We start from the raw sequence: 17,711 nt of genomic DNA, 5'->3' as shown, positions 1-17,711 counted from the left end.
ACTTACACCAAAGTGAGCTCCCTGCTTCCACAGGAATAGTTAACGTACAGCAAAGTGAGCTTCCTGCTCCCATAGGAACGTTTTTAAAGAACTAACTGTTAAAAGTGGACCGTTGATGTTTTAAGTGTCATTCCCCATACCAATGGGTGAAGCGTTTAAATGAACACTGTCACACTGTTTTAGTTGCTGTGCTCTCGTCTCCTTACCAAAAAAGGTGCTAGCTTAGGAACAAGAGTGGAAGATGACCATTCAGGTACCCTCACAGAAGATGACTCGGAGAGAAGATAGAAATTACCTTTTTTTCTTCAGTGATCTTTTCTTACACCACCTTTTCCAAGCTGTGAACAAAGTCTCAGAGGAACTTATTATAAACCTTCTTCTGGATGTAATGAAGTCTCATATAATTGGAATCTATAAAATCCTCAGGGTCCCCACAATGCTGAACTAATGTGGAGGTTTTTAGTCTCCACGGTCTATAATCACGTCTGAAAACCCAATCTACTGTATTTGTAAAGACAGTCATTTGGTTGCTTTGATGTTAAAACACAATAAGCCACAAACAGGTTACTTGGGTCAGATAACAGCACTGAAATCCTTTTGTGAGGTGGAGTCAGGTGTATGTATTTCTCAGAATGCTTGAATGAGATCACATTTGGTAAAAGTCTGAGGAACAAAGGATTCCATAGTATTACTCCTATAAAAGAATGTTTGCAAATAAGTATTAACTATCAAAATTGCTGTACACTTGCACTCCATTACTCAGTGCTCTGAAGATGTAAAAATAATCTGTGTAAATAGCACAGTATTTGCAAATAAGAAAACTTTGTTCTTTCCAGTGGTTTGAAAGCATGACATTAATTTTGGCTTTCAAAATCAAAGCAGCAAAGTCTTGTTAAAATAAAAAAATACCCAATAGAGAGCACACCCCAGAGGTATTTCCTGGCTGTTGTCTCAAAGGGATCTTGACACAGATGAATACCATCCTGTTCCCATCAGGTATGTCCTCTACGGAGAGAACAAACAGGCTTTAACTATAGAACTCCCACGAAAAGCCTTTTTAAGTTATTCAAGATAGAAGCCCAGATAGTTTCTCAGATTTGCATCTTTCAGACAAATTGGTCATGCTGTGATCAATGAAACACCCCAGAGTACCACCAGAGCAGAACTAGCACATGAGCTAGCAAGAGCCCATGAGACAGAAATGTGTCAATGTCCACCTTTCTTCCAGTTCCCTGGGATGTTAGTTCACACCTGTCCCTGGCATGGGATCACCACTCTCCAGACAGAGAGAAATCTTGAGGGGGTACCAGCCTGTGTGTGTTCAGTAGTCCACAGGTGCAGAGTTCTGTGTGGCTGTGGGTTCTGGCAGTGCCCCCAGAGGTTTTACCCCTCAGCACACACCCAGCTGCTCTCAAGTCTAAGCTGGCAGCTCCCCTGTGCAGGACTTGTGCCATGTGGGTGAGCACCCAGCCCCTTGGCCCTCACCTGGTGGCTCCAGCAGTGCCAATGTTGGAGCAGGGCAGGGAGAGGCCCCTCCTGCACAATCCACCCTCACACACAGAGCAGAGAGCAGGTTCAAAGTGTATGCAACATTTTATTGAAAAAATACGAATGTTCTGTACATAAAGTACAACTTAATGGGCTTGATAAAATCTCCAGAGACTTATTGGTTAATATAGGTCTTCTTTTCTTCTTGTCCCTCTAAGGGCATAAAGCACACAATGAAGCAGCAGGTCCCCTGTACTTGTGCAAGTGCAATCCCATCGCTGTGCGTGCAGCTTAGCACCTGGCTCTACATGGGACTCCAGCATGCTCAATGTACTTCTGATGGATGGTCTGCAAATTTAAAGCATGGAAGAACTGCACAGGACTTGTCCTTCAGTCCACTGGTGATTCAGAATTTATTGTGAGATCTCTGTTCTGCTAAACAGTCTGCATCTGCATATCCAATATTTCTGACAAATAAATACAAAAATAAATAGGGATCTGGCCTCACAGAACCTGAAGTCTCAGAAGCAACAAAACTTATAGCAAGCTACATACATAATTTCAACTATATCAACATAATTTATTTAAATCTCTATCAATAAATGTATTAAAAGTATAAATTCTTACCCAATACTGAGAGTTTAATTCTGGAAATAAACCCAGAAAAGGAAAGCTTTTTCAGTCCTCTCTTACAATTTAGTGTGCTCTTAGAAAATGCTTTATAGCTGAACTTCAGCAGAAACTAGCTGCTATATAATGCACTTCTATCCCCCAAACCTAATATAAAAAGCTTTTTAAATCTTTTTACAGTAACTGGCTTTCATGTCCTAACTTTACATACAGTTACTAAAAATACTGCCCGTAGCAGTGCTGACTAAAAATAGGTTTAGTGTTAAAACTACATGCACAAAGGCCGGGGTACCAAAGCAGAAACTGAATAATGTGGCAGCTTCACAATTCATGTTGCTAATTGGATGGTGTAACAAATACTGCAATCCCAAAAGATATGTATGTTGCAAATGGAAAAACAATGAACAGGACTGGATGAGGAGGAAAGTTAGGCAAAAAACCTTTTTTTTCTTCTCCATTTAAAACTGGAATGTCCATAATAGCCAAGAAGATAAATGTAGACCAGGGTTAGAAGCTTCTAAATCAGGAGTAAATGGTGATGACTTCTCTGCCGCCACCTCTAACAAGTAATACCCTCTCCAGACCCTCAGTCAAGACTTCCAGAAACTCCATGTCTGTGTCAGTGAAGTTAAGGACAATAAGTATCAAAACCAAAATACAAAGACATTAGACCAGGCCTGCTCACAGCCCTCAGCTCTGGTCTCACTTAGTGCAAGTACTCCTCTAAGTATCAAAATAATGTGAGTTTAAATAAAGTTATATTGAACTTACAGCCACAAGCCAGTACCCTCCACTCAGGGGACACTTTATCACATATTACAGCTCAACAGCACTGGTGACCAAACCAATTCAAGAGAACGGATTAAAGAAAAACCTTCAGTGTGGCCCAGGCCTTGCCTGAAAGGATACAGTTTTCATCTCCATCAGTATTCTTTGGAGGACCAGGCATGTTGAGGAGCACAAGTCTGGCATCATGGGATCTATTTACAATGACTTCATTTAGCTTCACTGCTGTGTGCATCCTTCGGACATTAGACTGGTTCCTGCAGAAGAAGCACATTCAGACCTACTGTTAGAAACACACCTCTGAACACTGAATTATTAAAAAGGTCCTGTAAAGGCATACTAAAATCTCCTAAATACTCTTAAATGTCAAGTCAACACAGTGATTTTCTTCACTGATGAAGATACAAAAGCCTTTTCCCAGACTTACTCAGGTACAGTTAGTCCACTGGCTTTAAGATCTCTGGAGTCAAGTCTCCAGCTTAGAAAGTTACACTGCTCTTCAAAAAGCATACTTGATAAAGATGATTTAGTGTTGCATAAGTAATTATAACACAGCTGGCACGAGGGTATGTGCTCTTCCAGCAGGCACAGTGGTGACTGCAGGGCCTTTCCCCAGGGCAGCCCTGCCCTGGCACCTCTCCAGACTCAGCACCACCCAACTCCCCGGTGGCCTGGGAGCCACACAGAGCCTGGCACCATCGTGCTCAGCCCAGCCTCCCAGGAGCACATTTCCCTCTTGGTGTTCAACAGCAGTTGGCATCTCCAGAGAAAGGCTGGGCTGCTTCAGAGTGCAGTCACACAATGGGGAAATGCAGGACGGCAGCCTAGAACAGGCTGGATGGAAGGGGCTGCTCTGCAGTGTTAAAAGGATGTTAAGCTCTCCTTCAGGACACTAATCAACCTCTCTGCCTGGCTGTTTACAAGAAACACTTTTACCCAGGTGTCTTTAAAATCTCAATCACGCTTTCAAACTTGAGTAGCCACTTAGTTCAAAAGTAAGGGGAGAAAAGGGAAAGAGGTGCAGCATAATCTCATATGCCTCTGCTCCATAAGAATCCGGGCTAAGAGAGGTAAAAGCATTAATTATTTGGGATATATTAACACAAAATAACATCAATTCATGCAGGAACAAAACTCAAAAGTAACCTTTTGGGGATTTCAAGCCAGGAAATATTTTCTTCTTAAAGGAAATCATCCATTATTTTGGTAACAAAAAAGGAAATACAATACAGAAATAAACTTATCAAAAGAAGAAAGACTATATTTATACTTCTGAGGCTTTTTCACTTGAGTTTTTGTCTTCATTTTAATATAGTAAAAATAAGTATTAGTAGAAACAAATGAAATGTGAATCTGTGGTTTCATTGACTCAACTTTGCATGATGAGTGAAACTCTTTAGTAACCTTGCTGCTCTTCTGAATATTCACATTTGCAAAGAAATAACTTATATACCCAGAAAGAAGAAGATGGAGTGGGAAGAACCGTGTTTATTATGCTAACAGAATATTTTACCCAATGTGAATTACCTCTTTATTACTTCATGTTCTATTTAATTTGGAGCAAGGACACCCTTTGTCTTCACCACATCAGCTTCAGAAAGCCAGGAACAACACTGAGGCCAGATTATGTTTACAGGAAGTGAGGAAAAAGCCAGCAGCAGGAACATGACAGTTGTTAGTGATGCATAGTTTTGGAAAGGGAGTTGAAAACTAAAGGTTTGGTTTTCCCTGAAGTGATATTTAAAACTGGCCTCTCTCCAGTGAGTTGAAGGTGTAGGCTACAAGAAAGGGGTTGTTTAGTGCCCAGAAACTGCCAGAAGTAACATCCTAGCAGTGTTGTGGAATGAGAGCTCCTCTAAATGAGTAATGTCTCCTCCTGCTTGTGTCATACTCTGCTTAGGAAAATAGGTTCAGACTGGAATTGTTTTCTATCCTTAGTTCTCCTCAGCACAACTCTTACAGTTTGTTAGATCCTATTTATAATGATACTTAGCTTAAGCAGCTAATCCTGCTCCCTTTAAAACATTGTTAAGACTGCTCAACTCTAGTGCCTTTTCTTTTATCAGTACACATAATTTTCCTGCTTTTAGCTGAGAAAATTAAGTCTTTCCTCTCAATCATCTTAATGTACTTCTAATTTAAATAACAAACTTACAAGTTTTCCCACCCTCTGAAAGCATGGAAGAGGAAAAAGTACAGGCAGTTAACACCAAATTCAGCAGAATTTCTACAGTATGATTCAGCCTAAAACAGATTTGAATTCTGATCTATGAGGAAGAAAAATCTGGAACTTTGCCAAGTATGCAAAACTGACTGAACTCTTCATGTGAGATGTAGGACATCAAAGTCGTCACAGGAGATTCACACAGCTTTACATAAAGCCAAAACAGACCTTTACTTCTCACTCTTCAGGGGGCACACACAGTACCACAGCTGTTGTTACATGTCAGTGATCCTGCAGCAGCAAGTCTCAGAGGGTTTACCAAACACAGATGCTATTCTAAGTCATTCATCACCATCTCCACAGCTTCTTCCTTTATGCATTAAACATCCACACTACACACTAGACAGTAAAATTATCATCTTTTTTAAAAAATTCTGATTAGAGCAGTGAAATTATCAACATGTTTTATTGAGCTATTTGGGAGATAGGAGAGAAGCTGTAACAGGATTTAACAGTTCCAATTCAGAATTTGGCTATATCGAGTGAAATATTGAGGGATATGTGCACATTTGATTGGTTAGAGATTTCTGGGGAGTCTTTTCATAGCCAGGTCTCAATGTTTATAGCACAAGTCCAAACCAAGGATTAGGAAACAGAAGATAATTAAAGGACAGCACATGTAGAGATTCAAGAGATGCCAAGTGTAGACTTAGACAAGACTCACGGCTTTATGGTGATGAGATCTCTAAAGCTTCCCACAGCACTGCCTCGGTTCCGCTTCTCAGCATCACATTTCTCTTTTGTCCAGGTCATCTGGATATTCTCAGGAACAGGGTCTCCCTCATCTTCCTCATCTGAGTAGAGGCTCTCCAGACGTGCTATTGAATGTCTGTCCTTTACAAGCTGAGCCTGGAGGGCACATGAGTGACAAGGTGAACTGAAGAGACTTTATTTTATGCTCCCTTCAAATAATTATAGACTTTTTGTTCCATTGTATCTTTTATTTTGCTCACTCAATTTGGCCTTCAGGAGAGTTCTGATACCAGGCATCTGCCCTAACTGAAAGTCTTACATACCAAACTGACTGTTAACAGTTTTGAAGGGTGTAAGCCAAGCAGAATTTGGACTGACAGAAGCCTGTATCTGTACAAGAAAAAATATCTAGCTCACATCACGACATAGTCAGAACAGACAAGACCAAAATTGACAACTAAAAAAAAAAAAAAGCTTAAACACATGCAGAAAAGATGGTTCATCTCCCATAGCTACATGTCATAGACATCACAGTCACGTGTCCTGTAAGTCCAAACTGGAAAGACATCTTCAGCAGGAAAACAGGATATGATATAAATTGAGACAAATACCGGATATCCCATATAAAGAAGAAAACAACAACTACATGCAATTTTGGGAAACAAAAAAAGCTACACTAAAAGCATTTCCTTACATCTTTAGAGCACAGGAGTTAATTTTAAGCAGCAGTTACGTAACACACTACTAGGAAGGCACTTTGTGTCATCCCCCTCAGCAGCCCATAGAGAACAAGCAAAATGACATACCTCCCTTTCTCTCTCAGTTTTTGTCAGCCTCATTTGCCTCAGCATCTGAGATCTCTGCTCCATCATAAGAGTTCTCTCATAAGTATATGCTGAGATATCGCTATTATGCTGCAGGAATAAGGACAAATATTTTGCTTGTAATCAAGTCATAACCAATCATCACCATGTGCATAATAAAGTGAAAAATGGATTCAATTCCCTTACCATTTCTACGACTTCTACCTCTGCCTCTATTCGGAGTTGATAGAGGAAAGTAGCCAGATCCTTCTTCATCTGGATGCTGTTATCATCCATCTGAGCAACAGTAAAAATTCTCATTTTGCATTTTCTCCAAACCTGATGAGGGAACACACACTCTCGGTTATTTGAACCAATATTTTCCTCTACAAAACAGAAACTTAGCAACACTTCCACTCTCATTTATCAAAACAGGCCCTACAACTGGACCACATTTCTTTAAACTAAAGAATGCAGAAATAGTTGGGGGACATTCTCTGTGTAGCTGCTTACTTTGTGCTGTTTGAGAAGGAAAGGAAGCAACATCAACATGCCTCCATCATGCACAATCCACCACACATCAATGTTGCCTTCGTTGTAACGCTCATGGTTACTGGGGTAGAAAGACACATTTTTGGGAACCAGCAGAGCCAGATGAGCTGCAGTTGTGCAGCGAACAGTACCTGCCCAGGAGGGGAAGAGCACAGTTACTTCCAATTCTGCAAGAGTCATTTGTGGTTAGAGAAACACTACTCACTGTCAGCAAACTGTAAAAGTCATCACTTAAATAAAGAAAAGTATGTACAGCAAAGCTTGAACAGACAGGTCAGTCCAAGTGACAAATAAAGCAGACTCACAGGAACACAAGCCTTACTTCACAGTCCAAAGAAAAACCTTCAAAGCTAAGTATGAGGAGACAGCATCTGCTCTGTTCTGATTTGATTAAGTAACTGAACCACAGTAGAAGGAGAGAAAGGCAAGGGGAGTGTTATCCAATAGTGAAGGATAGGATAGTGAAGTGAACCAGTGACCAGAGATTAGCTAAGAAACAAATTATAGTTTGCCCCAAAACCAGCATGTCTCAGGTCCATAATTTTTTAACCATTCACTAGATACATGAATTTCAGCTGCTAGAATAATCTTTGAAGATCTTTCTTAGGTCTTTTACCTACAGGAACTGGTATTTCAAACAGAGCAGTTTTGCAAGAAAATACCTGCTTCTCCATCAATTAAAAAAAAGACAAACTCAAACCCAATCTTACCAGGATTCTGTTAAAATCCCTTGTGCGTAATAAACATCTCTGTTCACACCAAACCTTTAAAGCTCACCTATAAATGTCTTCCAAGACCTTGGATCCTCACTCTGTCTCCAGCCATAGGGCCACCCCAAAACCACCGTGTTGTGCTTCATGCCACCAAGGCCACAGGACTGGATCAAGTGAGCAATTCCTTCTCGAACTTTATTGGCTACAACTACTTGACAAAATCCTTTAACCTTCTCAATTTCCATCATGTTCTTAATAGTCTGCAAGACAGAAAAGGAAAAATCTCAGTTTTCCTTTACAAAAGGAACTCCCAATATTTCTCTGTCACGAGATTACAATGTAAATTCTTGGTTCACATGTCCATAGGTAAAACATATTACAATGCAAAGTTCTGCTCATCAGGTTTCCTTAATAAAACAAAAGAGAAAATACTCAGTTGTTTGAAACACAGTTTCTTTCCAAACATAATCATTTCTAACAGATCAACCTAAGGATTTTTTGGTTTGTGTCATCATCTCTTATTCATATTAGTAGATAGTGATATTTGTGTTACTATTTCGCTTTCCATTTTCAGTTACCCTTTTAAACCCAAGGCTAATTGACTTCATTTGAATTTCCAGTTTCAGATTCCCATGTAACATACTGTGTTATATTACATTTACAAATATAAGCACCAAATCCCACACACTAACAAGTGTATCTTTTATTTGTTTAAAAACTAAATAAACTTGATAAACAAATAGCCCATTATTTAATTTTCCTTTTGTAACAATTTTCCTACAGAAAAAGCCTCTGGGGAAGAAAACAAATATGCTGATGCTATGCAGATGTAAACAGGGCTATGATGTCATGTTTACACAATGAGAAAGATGAAGTAATTTCTTAAAAAATTTTGAGGCCCCTCCTTCAATGCCTTTTATAATAAATTTATCAACACACAAAAAGAACACATTTGCTAAGTTTAACAGTTAGTGAAATCACAGAATCACCAGGCTGACCTTTGAGATCATTGAGTCCAGCCCAGCCTTAACACCTCAACTAAACCACAGCACTAAGTGTCACATCCAATCTTTTTTTAAACACATCCAGGGATGGTGACTCCACCACCTCCCCACGCAGACCATTCCAGTACTTTATCACTCTTTTAGTAAAAAAGTTTTATTTGGAGTACTCAGAAAACTAAATAGTCCTCTTCCCTCCATTAACCAGCATTCAGAAACTTCTACAGTAATTATTTCCTATAAATGAAGACAGTTTTATGCAGTAAGGCTGTTTACAAACATTGTGAGCAGTGATCTTACACTCCCAAAGGCACAACTGGCAGCTGAAAGATGTATGCAAGTCCTTTACTGAATAGCTGTAATACTGCTCAACTTGTTCTGTGTTTCATGGAAGCCTGATTAAAATCCTTTATTCCATGTATAATTAGGAAACAAAATTTTGCATGCCCACTCACCCCTTTCTACCTCAGGATTTAGGACACTGACCTGCTCAGCAGCCTGGGCTTCTCCATAAGTTTCCAAGAAATTCCCTTGGATGACTGATCCTATGATAGTCAAACCTTTACCAGCCTTCAGCTGGGATGCAAATGTTAACAGTCTAGGGTATTTCACATGCAAATCTTCATCAAGTTTTAGAAGCACCAGTAACTGAGGCCTGGAGAAAAAAAAAAAAAGACAACATATTTTTAAATGAAAGCTTTAACAATAACACACATAAAAAACTGCCTCTCATCACTTACGTTGTGCTTGAATATTAACTCTGAAACATTCTTTCTGTATCTCACACATTTGAGAGGTTTTACAAATATTTTGTTTCTCAGGGGTAAAAGCAGATGTGAAACTGGGAATTCTGCTGCTGCATTGTGCTGACAGCAATAAAACCTGCTGATATACTCAGCTTTAGAAGCTTGCATTGGTGTTTTATTTACAGGCATGTTTTTCAAGACTCTTTTAAGTACTATTGGAGTACACATAGTGTTCATGTAGGGCTGTTTGCCCAGATTTATCTGGATACTTGTGCCAAGAAAATATCTGTATTCTGTATTCAGAAACCTGGCACATTGAAAACACAAATATTTTCACCTAAACAGAGATCCCACCTGCCTTCTGTTCCTTAAGGTATTGCTACACAATCAAGCGGCTTTCTGTCTGGGTGAGCAAGCATTAAAAGATTTATAAAACTCTGTCTTCAATAGATTCCTATTGCTCTTCTTCAGAGCCCAAGGCTGTGCAATGCCCAACCAAGAGGAGAGTTCTTGCCCACTTAATCTGCTTTCAACACCAAGGAGGGGTGACATCAGAAGGAATAATGTTGGCCCCTGTTCATTTCCTGGCATCTACATCTGTACTCACAGACCTCCAGTTTCCCCTGGTTCCACTTCTGAATTCATCAATTTGGAGTTAAAGATCCAAAGGGCACTAAAGGTCTGTCCATACAGAGTCTAAACAACAAGGCTTGGCAGCGACAGGACAGCTTACAGCAGACTCAACACTTTTTTTTATATTCTGGGCATCTAAATTCATTCACACATCTTGTTAAGAGTCCAGTTTAATTCCTTTAGTGCAAGTGGACCCCCATGACAGCCATTTCATCAGCCCAAGGTGAGTACCTCCAGTTCTTGGTGTGTGGAGGGCCCTCCTCCAGCCTGAGCAAGGCGTATCTCGCTGCACTGAGCGACAGCCCCCGGATGCCATCACCCCACTCCTTCTCTGCTCTGTGAAGGACAAACACATGGCTCCACTCAACTGAACGCTTACAGCCAGGATATAGAGATCTGAGCACCCTACAGCGAGTTTAATAATGTGACACAGCATGTATTGCATCTACATTTATCATTTGTACGTGAATGTCTGCTATATCACATATCACATGAGGAAAGTGAGAATGTTTCAGTAAAATATATATGATGAACCACCATTCTGGGCTTGATTTGTAATCAACACAACAGAGAAGGCTCCCCAAGCATATACAAACATCTGGCATTTCAACACCCAATTAAGTTATTAGGGCAAATTAAGTTATAGATCCACATTACAGCCTGACTCCATCCAATGCTCCTCTCTAGCAACCCAAGCAGCAGATTCAACTTTTCAAGGACTGTTCTAGACAGACCTTTGGACCAGATAAATTGGAATATAATGGTTGGCATCAGCTGTTCTGGGCCTGAAGTAATCACATGCAGTACACAGCTGATAGATCCCAACCAGTTTTCTGCTTCCTGGGATTCATGTTTCACCTAACACCTTCAGAGGCTTAACAACAAAGTACTTCAAGGGCTTTTGCTTAGCAATGACATTAGTAAAATAATGAAAACAAAAATTAACTAATAAGGAAAGCTCTGCACAGTTCCTTTTCCAAATGTGAAGACTAGAGATAATTCATTAAAGAAATCCAGCCTCCTTCTTACCCTTTCTTATCCAGTTAATACTTACCCCTGGTATTCAATGTACTTGTAAATCATGCCTGCAATAAGCATAGCTACCAAAGCATAATACCAAGATGAAATGAACATCAGTGCCAGGCAAATACTCATGCCTAAAAATGAGAGGGCCCTAAAACAAAAAGAAAAGATATTAATAAGTAGTGGAGCAGAAAAACTTAAAAAATAAGTCAATTACATTCTTGCTCTTTTTTTCTTTAAACTGCCTATGCTGAACTGGCAGTGAAAGTAAAGCCTCCAGTGGATCTCCCCAGTCCCACCAGTTTCAGTATCCTGTTGTTAAAATGAAACTCTCGTGCCATGACATATCTGAGTCTGGCTCTAGTGTACAACTGATAACCAGAGAAATAAAAGATGCTCCCTGCCCTCCTGAGAAGGTTCTCAGGTGCAGACTGCAGGCTCAGTGAGGTGCCAGCCCCGCACTCACCAGTGGTAGTACTTAAAGCGGGGCCGCCAGTTCGGGGTTCGCAGAAGGGTCTGGACTGCACATGCAAGATTAACAAAGAGGTAACACATCAGGAAGAACCTGCAAAACCAAAGTGCAAAACCTTTTAGCATGCACATTTACAGATCCTGGCATATATTATAACTACATGATTGATTTCAAGTCAAAATCCTGCTGCTCGCTCACATGCCCTGCCACCCCCTACCCCTCTGATTTTTATTAGCCTGAACTATCAGTATAAAGTAGCTAGAACAAGTTTTTAATTGGAACAAGTTAGATCTGTTCACAACATAATGCTGTCTTTGTTCTGTGATTAAAATGTTTTTCCAAACCAAATAAATATATAATAAAAACTTGCTTATTCACAGAATACTCCAGAGCAGAAATAAATAGATTTATATGTAGAGCCTGAAGTCAGAGGATTCGTTGAAATTACAGAAGTGGAACTCAGCTAATTTGCTTTACTGGTTTAAGACACAGTTCTGAAAGACAATCAAACTAGCAAAACTCAAGTGTATTTCTATTCCCCCACCCCCAAGATAGAAACCAGGCTGTTCCTTACATTGATAGAATTGGAGCCACCATGTCAAGTGAGGCAATAAGGATTCCCAACTCAGCAATTAATGCTGTTAACAGAAGAGCCCACGTTGGTTCACCATTCGCTTTTCCATGACCAAAGATCTGAAGAAACAGAAACATTAAGCATATCTTCCAGGTATTTCATAAGGTTGTAGTGGGAAAAAAGCCAATTACATTTTTTAAAATCAACAGTAACTCTCCTACATAGTTCCTTCTCTAGAGCAAGGAGTTCAAATTATCCTAATGGCTTGCCATGCTTCACAGAATTAGATGTATGACTTCTTGATAAAATTATCCCCTAAGTATTAAAAGTATATATAATTAGAAGTATTTAGTATTCAAGGAAAAGGAAAAAAAAACCATCAAAATGAAGAATATTGCCCCTCACTTCAGCGCTGGGCAAACTGGGGAGGACAAATCTGATTTTAAGAGCATGAAGTCAGAGAGCGGGTGAGGCAGGACGAGCAGAAAGCACTTTAAGGCGTACAAACCCAGAGGAAGGGGATGATGTTGTCCTTGGCTATGGCCTGCAGCAGGCGGGGGGCCCCGGTGAGGCTCTGCAGCCCTGCCCCACAGGTGGAGAAGAAGGAGCCGATGACGATGACCCAGGGCGAGGGCCACGACAGGGTGCCCACCACCAGGTTCTTGTTCACCGCGTCCCCGAACCTGCAGGCAGGAAACACTCAGCACCCGAGTCCTAAGGACTGTTTGTGACTCATGTTTGTGGGGGTTTGGGTCAATTTTAACATGTCATTTAAACACTATTATTAATAATACCATGTTTTAATGTGCTATACTGTATTATTAATTATAATCACAGAAAGTAGCAAATAATCTGAGTTACTTCTGATACACAGATTGCAAAGTGTCTGCAGCTTGATTTCAGCAATTCATTATGCATATTTTGAAATCCTTGTATTATTATCACAACATTATTTTTTTACTATCATCAAAAAAATGCTAAGACACAGGATGGAAAATCTGAGGGTGCCAGGCCAGAAAATACCAAATGGTATACAAGAAGATTCCAAAAGCAGTGTTTACAATTTACATACAAATACGGTTTAAAAGGCACCCAGAAGCAAAAAATTAAAAAGGAGAGGAATGGGGTATATAGGCAAGAACAGACATTGCAAAAAGGGAGAAAAACAAAGAGCATTAAAGCAGTAACACTTACTTATCTCTCAGGACAACACCTTCTATGCAGGCTCCAAATAATAAGACACAACTGAAGTCTGGAGGACAGTGTGCTAAGGAAATAGAATTTATTTAGACAGGGCAGATGAAAGTATTGTGGAAAGGACAGTAAGTGCCTCCATCCTGTGGCATTTGCACTCCAGCTTCTCCACAGGTATGTGGTAAAGCTGGCAAGGAAATAAGTGTCTCACTGCTCACATATACCTTCTAATGTTACAGAGAAAGGTTTTTCAAAGTTTCAGCTTTTAAAAAGGACAGGTTTAAATGTTATGATAAAGGAGACAAAATCAAATGAAGCATTTTTATTTTTAAAATGTCAATTTAATCTTCTGCTAGTACAGAAGCTGATATTAAAAATCTCTCCTCTCTCCTTCTCCTGTGTCTGAAGATATTTTGAACATAGAGCAAACCACTACCTTGCAAATTCTTTTTTTGTATCTCTGCTGGCATTCACATCACCAATAAGTCTTTGACTATCAGGTTTGTCATTAACTGTACTGCTGCATTGGGGATGCAGCCTTTTTGGATCTGGCATTCCAGTAAAGTTTTTGATCTTGTGAATTAAGTTCACAAAAATGATTAAATCTTGAATTCTACCCCTGAAATGCAATTTTAAGTTACAAACTGCACTAAAAGGAGAAACGTTGCTCCTGAAAGTGACAGCATCAGTGTCCCCCAGGGTGGCACAAGAACGTGGACACATCCAGTTACCCACTGGGAGACGCCTGAACTGCCAGCAGAGCTGGGGGTGAAGGCTGTGACCTGCTTTAATATTCATTATGTCCACAGCAAATGCTGACTTCTTGGTACAGGGTCAGTTCCCAAAGTGACAGCAGGAAAAGGCTGTGCTCCTAAAGAGCTGGGACAAGCAAGCTGGATCCTTATTTACAGCTTGGCAAGTTTTGGCAAAAAAACAGGAATGAAACAGCAGAATTTCCAGGAGAGTCACCATCTTGGCCAGCTGCCCTTTGGGTGAGACTGGAAAGCTCTTCTGACTATTTTTTTTTTTCTTTTTTTCTTTTTTTTCCTGTGTTTATAAATTGTCCTTTAGGACACCAAGAGCTAGATAAAGCTGAAAGATCTTGGCTCATCTCTTCTTAAGCAGGAGAGCAGAGATGAAGACAGTTTGTCCTAAGCAAATCTCCTGAAGACCTGAAAAGACACTTGGGAACATTTAATCCACTTTCTAACTAATTTATCTTGTTCTAAAATGTTCAAGAAAACCTAAACTCCTTAAAGTCACTCCAAAGTAAAGGCTTTTTTTTTTAAAAAAAAGGAACTTAAATTTATGAACTCTCCTGTTAAAGCCTCCCCTCATCCTAATGTTTCACAAAAGTAAAAAAAATCTGCAAGTACACCAGCAGCCTGAAAAGCTACAGATGACTGTGTAGCAAAGAACAGCCAGAAGAATGCAAAAGAAAAGAACTCCCCACAAAAAGGGGGATGGAAAGTTACAGGATAATAACTATAATTTTTTCAGCTTAAGGATTAATATTCTGTTGTTGTTTTGGGGCTTTTTCCCTCTGGGCAATCATACTTGCACTGACAATTTGGTGAGCTGAAAGCAGTTCCAGAAATCAGACACAACACACCAGCCCTCTGGCAATTTTAAAAGGATACAGACTAGTGATGTGGTGACAATGGCAAGAATTGTTCCAACAGGGATGGATTTCTGTGCATCTTTGAGGTCCCCTGATCTGTTTGAACCAGCCATGATACCTGAAAGTACATTTTGATAAGGTCACAGGGTGGGAGGGATCTCAGAGCCCCAGGAAGGCCCCTCAGGGCAGCATTCTCACCTGTTACTGAAGGGAAGAAGATGCCAACCAGCACCATGAAAGACGTGGTGATATCCGAAAGCACGTACAGGTGCAGGTTGTTCTTCTGGCCTGCTACATCCACAGAGGGCTGATGTGCTCTCTCCAGGATCTCCCCTTTCTCCAAATAATTGCTCCATAAGTTGTCTTCAAGGTTATCATCGCACCACAGAAAAGAAAAGCATGTTTCAGTTCAAACCTGTTCTCATTATCATGGGTTTACAACTGAGGATTACAAATGCCACTCAGTGATCAACACGGGAAACCACAAACACGTATCAATAGTCTATGGAAGCCTAAGCAGTTTAAACTTTATTATTACCAAATGTAACATTCTTTTAATCCCATACCTATTTCAACCCAAGGAAATACACTGAATATTTTTATGAGCCATCACACCACAGATTAGCTCAGAGAATGCAAAGCAGTAATATCAACCAGTTTTCTAGACAGAAATGGGTTTGTTCTTCAGCCACTGGAAGAATTACAGAATTATATGTTTAGCATTTGAAATTTCCCTAACAAATGCTGAGTCTTCTTGTAATCTTAGAAACTACACTGCTGGTTTCTGTGAAAATGGGAGCCTCCAGCACTCAGCACCTGCACAAAGCAGCTGCTCTCTGGTGTTCAATAATGAACACTTTTCAATTACACTTCATTCAGAAGTGGGCAAAGGAGACACACTATTTCTATACAAGTACTCTTATCTTTCAGGGCACAATCTTAACCAGTATAAAGTAGAGAGCTGCCACTACAGAGTTCTGAAAAATTTTAATAGCTTATTCATGTTAGTATAACTTAAAATTACAGCTGACTTCATGCTGATATTATGAGATGAACAAGGGAAATCTAATCAATTTTACAGGAGACAAGTACTGTATCAGGACAAAAGTTTCATCTACTCTTTTTAAAGGTAATAAGACTGGACTTTCTTTATTGAAGATAACTTTCTTCACTGTAATTACATTTCTTCTTTCCTTTTTTCTTAACCAGCAGGGAAGAGTTTGACCCATTTCAGCTGCACAGCATGCCTCCTTTTAAGGGAAAAAAAATGTTCTACCATACCTATTAAAATGCCACTAGCAGCTCCTGGAATTCCTGCTATCTCTGAGACATTGTTCATTAGGAAATATTCATCACAGTGCTCGGTGGTTAAGTTTGTGCTGTGGCAGAAGAGCTCCCAAAGCTTAGAGGCCACAGTTATGTTATCCTTAACTACAGTTTTGGCACAAACATCAAAATGATCTCTTGACAGAGTCCTGTTGCCCAACATGCAAATCCTGGAAGGGAAACATGAACACCAGAGTTATTGGACGGGAAAATGAAATCCACACTTGCCCATATTTATTCTTTTATATCATGTGGAAACTTCAAGCTGCTCTATTGTGCTACATGATTTCTCTCCTTCAAAAGGATGGCTGTAGCATGACAAAGACTATCTGTTCCCAATAAGGGCCAGAAGTATAAATCTTTTTGATTTATAGAATTTGATTGATTTATCTTAAACAATAAAAGAGAAAAATCAGCACAGTTTTGGAGGGGTTTTTTGTTGTTGTTTGGGGTTGGTTCCTTCTTTTTTATTAAACAGAACTACTGGAGTGGAAGAAACGTGAAGAGTACTAGAATTCAAATTACCAGATATTTAGAGCATCTAAAGATATTTGGATCTCTTTAACCCAGTTTCTATATTGCAACACTTGAATTGCAATATAGACATTTTTGATTCAGAATTAGGAACATATATTAAAATCATAATAAGCAAAGGTTCTTCTTGTCAGCAGATATTGTGCTTAATTGCTAAAATCCTCCACTGCCTGTTGTGTTTCATCTAACCACAAACATTTATTTCAGCACTGAAAAATTTTTAATCCACTTGTCCAAAGACAATTCCACAAGACAGTGATGTAATGTAACAGATTCCTGCTACTAAAAGCTCATTCAGCTTTTCTTCCCCCTGTCAGGAAACACCCATAGGAAAATAAAGTTTCTTCCATTTTAATTTTAATTCCATTTTAATTGTTTCACAGGTCATTGATCACTGAAGACAGGAAAATGGAAAACACAGGGTTGTTTTTGCATGATTTGCAAGCCTGAGAACTGTAACCTCCAAGAAGCCTTCCCCTACAAAATTAAAAATAAATACACTGTCTTGCTACTTAAGAAAAAAAAAAAAAAAAAAAAAAAAAAAAAAAAAAAAAAAAAAAAAAAGAGGAATACAGTCCAGGAAGAGAGGGAAAACATTCAAAAACAATCTAAGAGATAATGAGGGGGATGTAGAGCCATTGTTTTACTTTTACTGCTGTAAACCTTTCATGTTGTAAAACACTATAATCACTGGGCCT

At 39.5% G+C, this 17,711-nt stretch overlaps 1 protein-coding gene across 11 annotated transcripts in view; it reads right to left on the bottom strand.

Annotated features, from left to right (window-relative positions):
• Window positions 1–1,574: 1,574 nt before the first annotated feature.
• Window positions 1,575–17,711, bottom strand: part of SLC12A4 (solute carrier family 12 member 4) — a 45,246-nt gene continuing 29,109 nt past the window's right edge. For all 11 annotated transcript variants that reach the window (XM_066327840.1, XM_066327841.1, XM_066327847.1 and 8 more), the window contains 17 exons: window positions 16,435–16,649; window positions 15,352–15,516; window positions 15,173–15,271; window positions 13,533–13,590; window positions 12,847–13,021; window positions 12,339–12,457; window positions 11,759–11,857; window positions 11,324–11,443; window positions 10,501–10,605; window positions 9,377–9,545; window positions 7,954–8,149; window positions 7,138–7,307; window positions 6,832–6,963; window positions 6,628–6,735; window positions 5,793–5,977; window positions 3,028–3,161; window positions 1,575–2,732 (listed from right to left, as the gene is read on the bottom strand). In XM_066327840.1, the coding sequence (XP_066183937.1) occupies window positions 2,641–2,732; window positions 3,028–3,161; window positions 5,793–5,977; window positions 6,628–6,735; window positions 6,832–6,963; window positions 7,138–7,307; window positions 7,954–8,149; window positions 9,377–9,545; window positions 10,501–10,605; window positions 11,324–11,443; window positions 11,759–11,857; window positions 12,339–12,457; window positions 12,847–13,021; window positions 13,533–13,590; window positions 15,173–15,271; window positions 15,352–15,516; window positions 16,435–16,649 (2,341 nt within the window). In that variant the 3' untranslated portion in view covers window positions 1,575–2,640. The remainder of the gene's footprint in view (window positions 2,733–3,027; window positions 3,162–5,792; window positions 5,978–6,627; window positions 6,736–6,831; window positions 6,964–7,137; window positions 7,308–7,953; window positions 8,150–9,376; window positions 9,546–10,500; window positions 10,606–11,323; window positions 11,444–11,758; window positions 11,858–12,338; window positions 12,458–12,846; window positions 13,022–13,532; window positions 13,591–15,172; window positions 15,272–15,351; window positions 15,517–16,434; window positions 16,650–17,711) is intronic.

This window comes from Sylvia atricapilla, chromosome 12 (assembly GCF_009819655.1).
Source record: "Sylvia atricapilla isolate bSylAtr1 chromosome 12, bSylAtr1.pri, whole genome shotgun sequence".
NCBI lineage: Eukaryota > Metazoa > Chordata > Aves > Passeriformes > Sylviidae > Sylvia > Sylvia atricapilla.
This window is presented reverse-complemented; position numbering and strand designations above follow the sequence as displayed.